Source organism: Cynoglossus semilaevis, chromosome 15 (assembly GCF_000523025.1).
Source record: "Cynoglossus semilaevis isolate Cse_v1.0 chromosome 15, Cse_v1.0, whole genome shotgun sequence".
Classification (NCBI taxonomy): Eukaryota; Metazoa; Chordata; class Actinopteri; order Pleuronectiformes; family Cynoglossidae; genus Cynoglossus; species Cynoglossus semilaevis.
The window spans coordinates 10719197-10733785 of NC_024321.1; the positions used below are offsets into that span (position 1 = coordinate 10719197).

Consider the following 14589-nt stretch of genomic DNA (forward strand, 5'->3'; position numbering starts at 1 on the left):
TTCACCACCTGGTTAATCTGCTGGTTCACAATCTCCCTGCTGCTGAGGAAGTCTACCAGCCGGTTGTACAGGTAATAGTACGCTGTGTTGCTGAAAACCACGGGGCTCCGAGGTTCAGAGGTCGCCATGGGACACTGGTCTGGTTTCTCTGTGCAGTCTTTTCCAGCCTGTTCCCTCTCTTCTTTCTCATTCTGCAGCTCTGCTACCATGCTGACGTAGGGCTCCAGTTCTCTGCAGAGGAAGAAGGAATGGTGCTCTGGAGCTGGAAGGTTCCCCGGCTGTTCTGATACCGGTGGCCGAACCAGCCAGCATGATGACGATTTGGTGATGGGGTGGATCTGCTGGTTCTCGAAAGAAAAGTCAACGGTGGGGAGCTGGTCCTGCAGCTCGGCGCAAGACACGAACTGTCAAAAATAAAAGGAGAATTAACTCTGGCTCCCGGGGAAAAAAAAGTGCTTAATTGTTATAATTATAAAAGATTACAGATTCAACAGATGATAAAAAAATTAAAACACTTCTTATAAAAATATCTTATGTTTGTATTATTTTAACTTTACCAGAACATTTTTAGACTTTAACAATTATTTGCGAATATATCTGAAACTAGCCCAAAAAAAATAGCACTTACATACACAGGCTAACCATATGACTAAATTAAATACCTGAAGGTTTAAATCAAAGCTAAACGGCAACAACAGTAGTTTGTAGGTTCCTCATTCCACCTTTTTCCAAAGACAGTAAAGGCATCTTCACTCATACCTCTGGTAAAGGAATGGACTTACCTGAGTCGGCCAGTCTGATGTACTGAGTACACCTGAGTCTGTTCTTCTCTCTCACAGTTGCCACTACACTTAGTGTGGTTTTCAGAACACGCAGCAGTGCAACATTTCGCTTTAAACGGTGGGCCGCAGGAAATCAACTAGCGGGCTGCGCTGGGCCTGTGGCCTCAAGTTTGAAACCGCCGTCTGATCTTTTTTTTTTTTGGCTTCAAATGAAAATGTTTAACCTTGCGTACACGGCAGTGAAAGTTTTATTATGAAACCTAAAATTATAACTTTAGTGTTTGCTTTGTTCAAAAACCCAACGACTGTTAGATTTATAGTCAAACGTCCTTTTAATTCCATTTTCTAGGCGCCTACTGTAATATTGAGTTATATAGTCCACAGAGAAATGCACCACATATTGATAAAATGATTAAATTATTGAATAAGATTAAATTTCAAAAGCTGCTTATGTCATAAACAGACTTCATCAAAAAACATTGTAGCAGCTGTTTTTGATTTAAGATGTGAAGAAATGGCAGCTGTGTTCATCACAGAAATTGAATATTTAAAAAGCATTTAATAATTTGACATTGAACCCTTGAAAGTTATTTATATTTTAAACTCAAGATGCAGTGCAGAATCTGAAACAGCACTTACCTCTGGCTTTTCAAACGGGTCACAGAAGCAGCCCTGGTTCCTGCCCCACATCTGTGTTGCCAGCTTTGGATACTGCAAGTCTGTGCAGAGCGCCACCTGTTGGGCACACTCATTGACATAGACTGGTGGCCAGTAGCGAGAGGAAAGCAGCAGGTCCACGTGGTCTCGGGCCGTTTCTCCTTTCACCAGGTACTTAGAACCACAAACCACCTGGAAACGGGAACGGACACTGGAGACTCCAAATATACGCCAGAAAAAACATCGTCTAACATGAGTTTTTAAAAGAGTTTATTTACTAAATGTTTGAAGCAGATAGATTCTTGTACCAACCAATAGGGGAACAACTCTTGGTTCAACAGCAAACATTTTTACCTTGTGTGGACAGACCAGTGACAGCTTCCCAGCAGTGTGGTGTTGAGGAGGCTGTGGTGCAGTGGACAGGCCACTATGAACATATGTGTAGAAGGCGATGACTGAAGCCAGCAGCTCATTCTGTCAAATAAAGAGAGAGAAATGGTGCATCTGAGATTAAAAATAATAATAATTAATAAATTAATATATATATATATATATATTTATATATATATATATAAAAATAATGAGAACAAATGAAATGGACCAGAAATCCATTCAGTCATCTAAGTAGGTCATTGGAAAATATAGTGTGATATGTTTCTTTTTACTAGAGGAAAGTGGAGTCAGATGGTGGCAGTAAATGGAGACGTGTGGTTAAGAGAGAATCTTCCTAAACAGTTGGGGTGAAAATTAAGTGATAAAATGTTCAAACTGGAGTTTGTGGATCACAACAGCACAAAATTATGGTTTATATTATGAGAAAAACAGCCATAGACCGGTGTCGACAAACTCGTCCAACTACTGAGGATTAGACTTGTATAAAATAAAATGTTTTATCATCATTATTTTGCATTTAGTCATTGACCAGGGCTTTTAAACAGCCATCATAGCACCCCCTTCAGGAAAGGAAGAAGAGCTACCTGCTTTGCTTTCACAAACAGTCTACCAAAAATTAGGACCGACTCATTTTTATCACAAGAGATGGTAATATTTTCAAATCTCTTCACTCAACTACCTTCAGGCATTAGCCAAAACTTTATTACTTTACTTTATTAATAGTGTTAGCCACACTAAAACTGGGAACTGATCACAATGATGAATTACCTAACAACAGAAAAGAAATCTGACAGGCATAAAGTCACATGCGTTACACACGTATACACACACGTACACACACACACACACACCTTAGTGGCGTCAGGGCTGATCGTGACACCACATGCGTCCAATATAGCCTTCAGCTCTTCCTGGCTGTGATCCTCGACCTTGTCCAGTTTCAGCTGTCCATCATGAATGAGTCGAACCAAAACCGATGGATTTCCTGACGAAGAGGAAGGAAACAATAGAGAAACTGGATCAACATAATCAAGTGCAACCAGGGCAGAGATAAAAAAACCCAGGCATAAAGTTGAGTTCAACTTTAGATCAGCCTATTGATATATGTGAATATAGTGAGATGGGGTTCCACCAAAACTGAAATTACTCCATGAAAAGAATCTGACACAAGGGTTATCTATTTATAATACCATGAGATACTTTGTAATTATGAATGAGTCACTAGGTCAGGAGTAAAATCTCTTTCAGTTTACAATTATGACTTGTACACTCAACACTAAGACATTTGGTGCAATAATTATAATAATAAAGTCTTATATCTATTATTTATTTACAGCTTCTGCAATAATTATAATAATAAAGTCTTATTTATATCTATTATTTATTTACAGCTTAATTTTAGTAACGGCCTGGCGTCTTCCTCATCAATGCAAACAAAATGAATGAAAACTGTGACAGCATCACGTTGTGGAAAGGATTATGGGTCATGATTTCACACAGTGTTGTGTTTATATAACGAGCATGGCTAAACGGCAACATCACGCTACTTCTTCCAGCCAATGCAATGTGACATTGTGAGCTAAATGTGTAAAAAGAAAAGTTTTTGTCGGAACTGTGGACATTTAAAAACTGTAGTACCTGAGGGCGTCTCTGTGTGCGACGCCACCTTGTCTTTCTCTGTGTTGATAACTGTGGCACTCCTCATCAGAGGAGGGATGAAAGGAGCAATGATTGAAGCGTCCACACGTGTGATGGGGATGTTAGCGGGGAAGGCTGCCTGCTCTATGGCCTCCGTCTCCATGGTGAGCCAGAAGTCGTCCACGTGCACCTCGTCAGAGACGGAATACTCCGGCCAAGTAAACTAGGAAGACATCAGTGTAAGTGGTGATGTACAGGCAGATGAATAGCTCTGTTAATGGATTTGATTTTTGTCAGTCAATCAGTACCTCTACATTTTTAAGTTCCAGCACATTTGTCATGTAACTCTGTCCTATCTTCAGTTTAGGAGCTATGCCACAGATCCCACAGATCATATCATTGTAATCTCGAACCGTCAGACACTCAAAGGCCCAGTAACCGCTCAGGAGGAGCTCCTGGATCTGGGAAAACTCTTCTGGACTCAGTGTGTGGACTGATGCAAAAGCGACAGATGGAGTGAGATTTAAAGAGAACAAACGTAAAATGCCACAGTTGATTTGATTTTTTTAAGGAAAATCTGAGCTCACCAGGATGATTGGGGATTTGTTCTAGAATGGTTCTGGCTGCCTGAGAAGGAGACTGGCCCAGTCTGATGTTTGCTCTGATCTTCAGGAACAGGTCAATACTCACAAGAAGTTTGTTCCCAATGTTGAACAAACCTGTAAAAAATAAAACAACCACCAAAGACAGACATTAAAAACAATGTTATTGGTCTAAATAAAAGCAGAAAATCAGTGTCCTGTGGGGGCACTGCAGGGTCAGAGGATTAAACATTCAGTCTTCAGTCAACAGAGTTGTTGAAATGTGGCCCCAATCCTTTTGCTCTACTTTGTCACACACTTTCTTGTTTATTTTATATAAATAAAAAAAACCCACTTCCCTTTGCTTTGCTCATATACAGGACATAGCTCATTCTCCACACACACACACACACACACACACACACACACACACCAAAATCACAACACCGTTTATCTTAACTGAAAGGGGAACAAATTCTGCCATAACAGAAATGCTGTCAGAAACAGACGTGTTTGTTGAGCTGGAGAGTAATTATAGAATATCCTTCAACGCTTTAACCAATTTTTCATGACTCTATTTTTTTTTTTGCTGATGACTATTCACAGCAGCGTTCCCCAACAATAAGTCAGTTCTGTGGATGTGAATATCTTAGCAAAGACCAAACAGTTGAAAAGGTCATTTCATTTTAGTTTTTTTAATTTGTAGTTATGATTAATAATGTAAAAATGTATATTGTAATATCTACGGTAATATGTATGTTTTTATGGAAAAGATGAGCATGAGCGCCACATCATGGCCATTTATATGTTGTTTTTTTTTTTTTCAATTGAACAATTACACCAAATGAAACTCTTGGGTCTTTTACATTGAATGCAAACATAATAATAACATTAAGAAGCGCAGCCGTTTACCAGGATGTAGGTCGGTGAAGCTGTGCAAAGCCAGACACTGGAGGTTCAGGCACACCTTCAGCTGCAGAGATGCTGTCTGTATCAGAGTCTCAGTCAGGAGCCAACAGTCCTCCTGTCCTGCAACAGTGCTGCAACACAGACACACAGACACACAGTTCTCAATCCGTAGAGAGAAAGAGATTGTTCAAAAATAAGTGTAAAATAAATGATAATTTTAGAAATTAAAATGTATTGTATTCTAGGATTTAATGTCATCTAGGAATCATACAGCAAATGCTGCTATTTAGTGTGTATTTTAACTCCATTGCAAATGCATGTCACTCACTTTGGCATTCAGTAAGATAAAAAAAAGGTCATGAGACCTTGATACACATGATAAAGACACTAGGGCAATTGTAGGAAAGGCAATAAAAGCAAAACTAAAGGCCAAACCCTTATCTTAAAAACTAGTCAAGATGTCTGCCGCTTTTATCTAGCTCTCCATTTACTCACCTCTGATCTCCTTTGAACAGCGGGTAGCTGCACAGTCCACAGTGAGTCGCAGCTGACTCATAGAACTGGGGCCACCCAGTCTCCACCAGCGTCTCTGTCCCCACATTGTCCTCAAGTTCCTGCGGCCCCGGCTGAACCAAGATGATCTGGAGACCGTTGAGCTCCTGGATGAGGCTCAACGTTTCTTGGAGCTCAGCCTCACCTTCTGGAATGACGAGGGAGCGGCGCAGTAGCTGCAGCGTATTTTGGCGCTGGACGTCCTTCTGAGCAGGACTCAGTGGCTGGTAGGGATCCAACTGAGGTGCAGTCTGGAAAAAAAAAAGATCAAGTTTCAAAAGGAGAAAATACCCCACCTGCATTCATTTTGGATTGAAAAAAAATTAGACAGAGTTGGTTTTTAAGGTATCAGTTTCTAAATTAGTTCATGCATTATTCTTTTCAGGAGTTCAAGTGGAGCCAATCCCACTGGACCAAGGTTCACCGGAGTCACACCTATCGTCAATTAATCTAACTTTGCAAGTTTTATGACGTGAAAGGAAACCAAAAGTTCCCTGAGAACACTGAAGCACACACAAGAAGAACTTATAAAAAAAAAACCACCCGGAAAGTGTACGAATGACGTTCTGTAAGGCAGGACACTGACCGCTTCTTCCACTGTGTGGACCAACACAATTCAAGAATTTAGGTGTGTGGTCATAATATGAGAAAACAAACTCTAGAGGCTTCAAAGCCTTAGATGGAAACAGTGAAGATTATTCACACTAAAGCCCTGTTGTCATCAGTTAAAAATTTAGATTTATGAGAGCTGACAGGAAGCAGCATGTGCACACAAGGTTGTGCTCCGGGCCCCGAGCTAATGGATGGGGTCAAAAGGATCCAACTTTATAGAGCTGCACTACAGATAAATCCAAACAATCTGTGTGTTTTCATACCTTTGTTCCTTTGGTGTTTTTATGGCTCAGCTCGCAGCTACATTTTGGACACACTTCAGGTTTGTGTCTGTTCTTGTAAATGTAATCGCAGGATGGGTTTTTACACCGACCTCTACCCCGGGCGGTGGACAGGCCCAGGTCCTAGGACCACAGGAAGTAAACAAATGACACAAGACAGGATCAGACCCAAACTTATATGAAACAATTTGTAGCAGGTGTAATTCCTGATAAAAATGTTTTTTACTGACAATGCTGGAGACAGTGCTTTGTTTGAAAGGCACCACTGACAGGAGGTTGACTCTCCCATCTGTCAGTGAAGATGCAGGCTGGAATCCATCTGCTGACACCGGAGAGTCCTTTGGAAAGACATGAAGAGAGAGGAAACTATAAATATGATTCATTACTCTGAGTGTATACTGTATGTCTGTGCGTTTGTGTGCACGAAGTTACCTCTAAGATTGCTGGGACAATTTGGCCGAGCTGCTTTAAGGTGCTAGGTTTAAGGACTGAGAAAGTATCTTTGGCTCCTGCTGCTGCTGATACAAAAAGAGAAAAATGTGTATTATTTGTACATACAACAAACTACTTGGAATTAATAACTTGAGTGCAATAATTCTAATAAGAAAGCAACACAACAGTACCAGTTACTGAGTAGTTGCTGTTTGCAGCCTGATGTTTTTCTTCGTTTGGTGGAACCGTTATGATCTGAAACACAGCACGACCTGAAAATATAAAAACATAAACATCTAAATCTGGGCAAACGTAGAGGAGAAAATATCCTTCACTTTGCTGGATGTCATATTTTACCTGTGTTATAGTAGGCAGGTAGAATGGGTCTGACAGGCCTCTTCTGAACAATAGCGACTGTTCTGCCTGGGACCGAGGTTCCTTTTGTTTGGTTTTTTGTTTGTCTTAACAGCAACACCATGTTACGTTTGCTAGAGCACAAAAAGGTTATGCAAATAGATTTTAAACAAAAGAGTCACTTTGTATATAAACTGAAAACTCGACTCTGAGAACACATGGTCAGCACGTTATTGTTGAAACGACCTATAAAAAACCAAACACTCTCTCTTCTAGATAGTTACACTGGTAGTTATGTCACTCACGTTTCATTCTGGGCCTTGCTGCTGCTGCCCTCTAGTGGCTGTCGAGTTGAAGGTCCACACGGTTTCCTCAACTGACCTTCCTTTTTACTTTCATTGGGGTCTTTTATACCATCATCATCATTCCCCACTTGTGTAGGGGGCTGAGTGATTTGGCTGCTTCCATCAGGACTGGTTTCAGGTTTTCCTACAAGCTGTTTTTTTTTCTCCCTTGCCTTTTTCGTCTGAAAAGAAAAAAAATAATAAAACTGGTTATTCATGTTGGTAAGGTTTAACAAAACGTTTTTAAAGTACTTCATTACTTACAACAGGAATCCATTTACCACCTAAATGAGTCCCACATTCAGGGCACGTTGGTGGCTTGTGGCGGGTGACATACACAAATGAACATGCAGGATTCAGACACCTCCCTCGTCCTCGCCTGGTGTATGTCTTCACAGACTGGAGAGAACAGGAAAAAACAATCCTAATTATTGTAGTTATATAATATTAGGTTATAGTTAGGGATTCCATTTTATAAAACTGGATGCCGTAGATGAAATGAAAAGATGAATAAAAAAGACCTAAATATTTTTAACAGCTGAAAAGACTGATTAAGTCTGATTAAGTAGCAATCTTTTTGGTTTTCGGCAATGATTGCAACCATTACTGCCCTCACGTGGCCCAAATAAAAATCTCACCTTCTGAGGAACTGAAAAAAAAGGTCACTATTGAGAAGCTGTAGTTCGTTATTGCTTACCATTTTATACGAAGGTTTAGAATTTTGTTCTACTTTAGCTCCTACAGGCACCATCATCATGGGGGTCATGGAGCTCACATCCACCTTGGGCTGCATCAGTCTCTGAGTCTGTGACAATAATAATAATAATAATAATAATAATATAATAAATAAAATAATTGTTATTATTAATTGTAATAATGTATTCTCCTGTTATTTACAAGTAGTGTATTAGAAATGAACCCAGTGATTTCCTAACCTGGGAGGGTATGATGGCGACTACCTTTGTGGATTCTCCCTGTACTTGTTGCACCATGGCCCAGCTATATCCACTGGTCCCTGCTATAGACTCATTTTCTTTCAATGAGACCTGCCGGTCAGCGCTGGCAGCCTTGGATATGGTGGCATCGGAAGAAGACGGTAGTTGTCCTTGAACAGCTGAACGAGAGTCTTCTGTCACATGTTCTGCTGAGTCCTCAACAGTGACAGAAAATTCAGAAAGTTTTGCCTCACTAGCCGCACCTAGATGTGTCAGCTGGGCCTCTTGGCTGAGGGAGACCGAAGGCAGGTCAGATCCAGTTGGAGGTTCAGGTGACTCCACGTTGTTCTTCAAGTGAGAGCCTTCAAGCTGGTGTTTTGAAGGACAGCTTTTAGACAAGAGGACGTAGCTCGCTCTGGGAAGAATCTTGCGGAAGCCCGGAAGATCTTTGAAGGGTCTCATTGAGGACTAAAAAAGATAAAACATTTGTTAAAATATTCAGAAATAAACAAAGTAGAACTATTGACAGTTCATTTTTTATTTCATTCAAGCTGCACAAATACATTTGAAATATTCATAATAGAATTAAAGATTTTATAACTAACTGTATCTGTGCCCTCCTTCTCGGACTTTGCCTTCTCCAGGTAGTAGGCTTTTTCAGCCACGTTCAGCCTTTTCCAACTCTCACTTATACGTTTGTTGATCTCAGATTGAGGCAGATTAGGTATCTCCTGTTGAATAATCGGGTGCACGTCAAAGTAGTACAGCAGGTAGGCAGACCTGAGACAGAGTCATAACAATCACGTCATGGCACAGTTGCATTCAACAGCTGCTAATTTAAGTGATTGGTCAGTGTGATTACCTGGGCTTTTTGGGTTTTTCTAAGTCCTCTTCCTGACTTTTGCTCTTCCTTTTTTGGGGGGTGGACACTTCTGTTTGGTTGTAGCAGTCCTTCATGTCCTCGTTCTCCACTTCATACACTTCTACATTCTCCATAATTTCCAATGACCTGCAGAAAATGAAATAAAAGCAAAGGCAACATTGTGTATGATCTCAGAATGAAAAAATACATCTCGGTGTTCACCTAACAATAAGTTATTCAAATACAAATATTAACATTGTGTGAAATATGTTAGCACTTGTGTTACTTTATTTAGCCTTAGACCTCTTTAAAGTACATGAGTGATTATTTTTCATATTTTGATTTGGACAGGAGATTCTGTCACCACTGCCAGAAAAACATCGAAAATAGCCTCGGATTGATGGCCTTCTGAATAGCTCTGATATGGGGTGTTATAACAACTACGTATGTGGCTGCATGTAGGTACATAATAAAAAGAGAACTGTATCCAACGATGTGACAGTTAAGCTTTAAAATAATGCAGAAGTATCAAGCGCAGAGACCGCTCTGTTTAAAGCGCCAACATATTAAATACGCTGTTCCTTCCCAGCCTTAAATGTAGGTTTAATGGCGTGTGTTTATACTGCCTGTACAGTCACAGTTGTCCAATGAAATGCCTTCTTGTTGAAGCCTTACGTATGGAGGCCGGCGATTCAGGAACCGGTCAGAACAACGTGTAGAACTTGCTGAAAAATGTCATATATCCAACCGATAGAAGATACAATGGTAAAGCGTCAACATTTTAAGTTGAAATAAAAAAATGTGATACATTTTTGTTTTTAAATCGGTTTCATCAATCGTCGACTACCAAGAAACATGGCGACTTCATTGCTATAGACTTTAAGCAATCAGATTCTAGAATAAACAACGGCGGCCCAATCATATAGGACGTTTTTGACACGTGAAAGCAGTGCGTGCGTGAAGAGGGACGCACGCTGGTCACAAGCTAGATTTTACACCAGTGATACTGTCGCCATCTAGTGGGGCATACGTGATACAATGAAAAATGCTATTAGTCAAAAAATGTTTTAGTTCAATTTTCATTTTTTGTCCCTCTCTATGTTACTGTTGACAAAATGCACTCCCTTTGAATAGTATTATATTTCAACTTTTTTCAAATATTATTGATGTATTTTATCATAAGTAACAACAATTAAAACACATTTTGCATTCTAAACACGAAGGGAAAAAGCGGAGAGGTCATCATTTAAAAACGTATTTAAAATACTTTAACCTTTGTCTATTATAAACTAAACTATTAAATACAGATCAAGCAATCGATCTCAATCGAGTAAATCCGCGTTTAGGCTGATGAGTCGAATACCGAGTACTCCACCGAGCAAAATGGCGAATGACAAGGTGAGTTTCTGTTCTTCAAATACGTACACTTCACTTGTTCCGGCGAATGACAGTATTGACAAGTATGATAAGTATGTGAAAACACATTTTATCTCAACAGCACTGCCTACGTGATTTTGTTAAATTAACATAACGTTTTGTTTACATGGCGTTTTGTTCTGATCCCGAGTTTTTGAGCTAAACTACAAAGTTCGAGAAAATCTATTCAGCTGTATTTAGGTTGAGAAATCTGTTCTCAGTCTTATACTGCATAACCTGGTGTTGTTGTTAGTCTCATTAATGCAGACTCTCTCGTTTTTGTCCAGCTATGTTCTGCCTTTTCTGCCGATTCAAGTGTTTTTATTTACTTGTCAGGACCCATTAAAACAGCTGAAAGATCTGACGCAGCTCAAAAACCAACTGGAGGAGATTCAGAGGAGAGTGGAGAACGAGATTTCTGCAGGAATCCCTCAGGTCAGTGGTTTTCACTGTGGTGCTGCAATTATCAACTTTTTGTAAACGAGTTTAATGACCAATACATTTTCTTTAGTCCGTATCAGACACAACTGAAGTTTTTATCTCCCTAAATAAATTTTGTTTTTGTATTTGCTACAAATCCTACCGTTAGACGATAAAAAGCTAATTATTTTTATACTATAGTACCTTTTTATTGTGCAGAGGTTCAGCTTCACCCTCACATCTTCATGTTTCCACTCTGGTCTGTGTCCACTTGTTTCTCTCCTGCAGGGAGGCTCTGTACTAGGATCTCCGTTTCTGAAAGGCTTTCTGGCTGGTTATGTGGTAGCCAAGCTCCGCTCCTCGGCCATTCTGGGACTGGTGATTGGAACATGTACTGGCATATATGCAGCACAGAACTATCAGGTGCCCAACATTGAACAGACAGTCAAAGAATATATGAGGAACATTAAGAAAGGACCAAAGTAATGTTTGGTTTGACTGCTCTCCATCCACCTTTTGCTGTGGAACAAAAGGAAATGTAATAACTGGAAGATCGAATTTCTTGGGACTCAGATGTTACAGACTGGATTTTTTTTCTCATTTTGTTTCATATTTAGTTGTGTTTTTTCACTTCACCACCTGTAAAATTTTATTCAGGGTTATTTTTCAAAACAAAATCTTGTTACTTGTCATTAATCTTTTGCTTAAGGTTTATTAGATTTTGAATATTTGGATATAGACAATTTTTTTTTTCCTTTTTATCGTCCAAAGAACATGTGCAGCGCCAAACTATAAGAGTAACAAAATTCCAGTCCCTATAAATATTTTTGAACTATTTAAGATATGTAGCCGTTGTTTGACAAAGACGTCCTAATGTTTCAGGGGTTTTGCACTATATTTTATCCTTCAAAGTTGTTCAGACATTAAAAGGTGTTTATTCTGCCGTCACTGAATATGATTGTGATCCATGCTGAAGAGCTGGAGTCTCCCTTGAGGAGAAGGAGACGGTGGATTTGGAGGATCCAGTGGTGTTTCCTGTTGGGACTGATGGTCCTCATCTACGGCTCTCACGCTCCACTCATCAACCTCACCAAAGTGAACGGCCGAGTTCCATTTAGTTCCTCATCATGCGTCGTCTTGATTGAGTTCACTAAACTCATCGTCTCTCTGGTAACTCTTCTTTTAACTGAGGGTACATCTGCCTTACGTACTCCCCCTGCTCTCCTCGCTGTGGCCCCCTATGCGGTGCCTGCTGTACTCTATGCCTTCAACAACAACCTGGTGGTCTACATGCAGGCCTACATGGACCCCAGCTCTTACCAGGTCCTGTCTAATCTTAAAATAGCCTCCACTGCCCTGCTCTACTCTTTCTGTCTGAGGAAGAGGCTGCGGGCCGCTCAGTGGTTGGCGCTGGGGCTCCTCATGGGTGCAGGTGTTTGTCACAGTTACAGCAGCTTAGATTTCGAGGACCTCGAGAGGGAAGGTGAAACTGGAGACGGTGCAAGGCTTCACATCACAGCTTGGGGCCTTTTCTTTGTGTTTGTTTACTGCTGTGTTTCAGGACTGGCAGCGGTCTACACAGAGAAGGTGCTGAAGAGCCAGAAGACGCCCCTCAGCCTGCAGAACCTCTACCTCTACGTCTTTGGCGTGCTCATTAATGTCGTCTCCTCCTTTTCATCAAGCGAAAAGAGCTTTCTAGAAGGATACTCTGCAACAGTTTGGCTCATTATAGCCGGCCAGGCGGCTAACGGGCTGTTGATGTCTGTGGTGCTGAAGCACGGCTCCGGGATCATCAGGTTGTTCATCATTTCCTGTTCCATTCTGGTGAACGCTGTGCTGTCCTGGGCTGTGTTAGGGCTGCAGCTCTCGCCTGTCTTCCTTCTTCCTGTGTCCATGATCGGACTGGCCGCTTATCTTTATTACAAATAGGAGATGAGGAGGTGCTGTCATGTCAAACAGAAGTCTCAGTCTTATATTGGAACTGTTTTTTGGCTTATTTCGAACTTTGTTTTCTGCCTTGGTCTGAACTGTTTTCAAAAACTCATACATTAGTCTGTTTTAAACCTTATTTTAATTTATTCTCAATTTAAACCCAGTGCAGGTTGATATTTTATCTTTGGTACAACATTTTAAAAGAGTGCTGCTATTGTCATGTTTTATTCTGTTTCTACCAGAATTATTATCTATGGTAAAGTGTTACTCACTGTTCGACCTGTGACCAATAAATGCTCTGAAACTGTTCTGTGTACCGTGGTTTGATTAGATTCCATCTGAAATCGTTTTATTGTTGAGTCCGTTCGACCTCAGGATCCGCCCTCACTGCTAGAGCATCCTTTAACTCTCCCAGTGCTGCAGAGGAGTAAAAGTACAAATTAATTTAATGTAACTGGAGATCTTTTCCAAACATTTTCCTTCAAATGACTCCACTCTAATGTGAGTTCAAATCCACCGGCCTTTCTGCAGCTGTTTGTTTTCAGCCTGGAGCTGCTGGTTCTGGGCAGAGAGGTGGACTGCGTCCTGCACGGCCTCCAGCAGCACGTTTCTGTATCTGCCCTCTGACTGTTCCCTCTGCTCCTCGCTCACCTGACGGAACATCCTCAACACCTGCAGAGCAGGAAAGACACAGTGATGTGATGGCACTGAAGTTTGCCTATCGATTAATATTGACTGTACAGCAGTTGTGTGAGAGAATACTGTAAATAAGGAAAACTGTAAAAATGCATTGGGGTTGGTTATTACATTATTTTTTTTTTGCTGGAGTAGAGAAAATTCAGTTTTCCTTATTTGGTGAGAAATTTAGTTTCTTCTGTTGATGTGTTTGTCTGGTTGGTGTGGTGTAAATAATCCTATCTACCAAAGGGGGCACTGCAGAAAAGCTTTGGAAACCACACATGTAATCTAGCACTGCAGAAAAGCTTTGGAAACCACATATGTTAGGAGAGGCACTAGCCCATCTAATACCACGTGACATCATGTATAAATAATTAAAAATTAAAAAAAAAAAATACCAGTTGACAACACTTTGAAAATCATTTCAAAACCAGGGCAAATGCATTTTTAAGTTTAAAAAAAAAAAAAAGACCAGTTGACAACACTGAAAATCATTTCAAAACAAGGGTTTTCTAACAAGTTTTCTCTAACTGAGAAAGTCATCATCGTGTCACAGGTGCAGCAGACCCCCCACCTGCAGACTCTCCTCTCTCAGACAGTTTAGCTCCTTCTGGTGTCTCAGGTACTGGTCCTCCAGGTCTGTCTCAGTCTGCAGGGCCTCGATGCGTAAAGCTTCCATCTGCATCACAAGGACCTGCCTCTCTCTGGACAGAACCAGCAGCTCCCTCTCAGGGTCTTCAGCCTGCAGAGGAGGAGACGAAGACAAAAGGGAACGAGAGAAAAGGAGAAAATCGGAGGATTACGTTTCAAA

The 14589-nt window shown here is 40.6% G+C and overlaps 3 protein-coding genes across 3 annotated transcripts in view; 2 read left to right on the forward strand and 1 right to left on the reverse strand.

The window, feature by feature from the left end:
* Positions 1 to 10238, reverse strand: part of LOC103391008 (HMG box domain containing 3) — an 11087-nt gene extending 849 nt beyond the window's left edge. The window contains 22 exon segments of the mRNA XM_025063486.1: positions 1 to 404; positions 1422 to 1631; positions 1794 to 1913; positions 2684 to 2817; positions 3471 to 3693; positions 3779 to 3963; positions 4058 to 4189; positions 4964 to 5091; positions 5456 to 5763; positions 6388 to 6528; positions 6636 to 6743; positions 6838 to 6923; positions 7029 to 7109; positions 7195 to 7325; positions 7497 to 7717; positions 7800 to 7934; positions 8233 to 8340; positions 8471 to 8649; positions 8734 to 8938; positions 9076 to 9250; positions 9333 to 9479; positions 10008 to 10238. The exon segment at positions 1 to 404 is cut by the window's left edge and continues 7 nt beyond it. Of these exon segments, the coding sequence (XP_024919254.1) occupies positions 1 to 404; positions 1422 to 1631; positions 1794 to 1913; positions 2684 to 2817; positions 3471 to 3693; positions 3779 to 3963; positions 4058 to 4189; positions 4964 to 5091; positions 5456 to 5763; positions 6388 to 6528; positions 6636 to 6743; positions 6838 to 6923; positions 7029 to 7109; positions 7195 to 7325; positions 7497 to 7717; positions 7800 to 7934; positions 8233 to 8340; positions 8471 to 8649; positions 8734 to 8938; positions 9076 to 9250; positions 9333 to 9466 (3548 nt within the window). The 5' untranslated portion in view covers positions 9467 to 9479; positions 10008 to 10238.
* Positions 10239 to 10638: 400 nt separating this feature from the next.
* Positions 10639 to 12111, forward strand: LOC103391001 (SLC35A4 upstream open reading frame protein). Its single transcript, XM_008327104.3, has 3 exons — positions 10639 to 10730; positions 11085 to 11183; positions 11457 to 12111. The coding sequence occupies exons 1-3, from the start codon at positions 10683 to 10685 to the stop codon at positions 11652 to 11654; spliced, it is 345 nt and encodes a 114-aa protein (XP_008325326.2). The 5' UTR covers positions 10639 to 10682; the 3' UTR covers positions 11655 to 12111.
* Positions 12087 to 13407, forward strand: LOC112486232 (probable UDP-sugar transporter protein SLC35A4). The gene has a single exon (XM_025063487.1). It carries the CDS (start codon positions 12123 to 12125, stop codon positions 13095 to 13097), a length of 975 nt encoding a protein of 324 aa, XP_024919255.1. The 5' UTR covers positions 12087 to 12122; the 3' UTR covers positions 13098 to 13407.
* Positions 13408 to 14589: the final 1182 nt, after the last annotated feature.

Bases quoted from the DNA above. Each gene is read 5' to 3' on its own strand.
- LOC103391001 (XM_008327104.3), top strand. From the start codon at position 10,683: ATGAGTCGAATACCGAGTACTCCACCGAGCAAAATGGCGAATGACAAG. The intron at 10,731-11,084 runs GTGAGTTTCTGT...TTTACTTGTCAG, and splicing joins GCAAAATGGCGAATGACAAG to GACCCATTAAAACAGCTGAA. The intron at 11,184-11,456 runs GTCAGTGGTTTT...TCTCTCCTGCAG, and splicing joins TTTCTGCAGGAATCCCTCAG to GGAGGCTCTGTACTAGGATC.
- LOC112486232 (XM_025063487.1), top strand. From the start codon at position 12,123: ATGATTGTGATCCATGCTGAAGAGCTGGAGTCTCCCTTGAGGAGAAGG.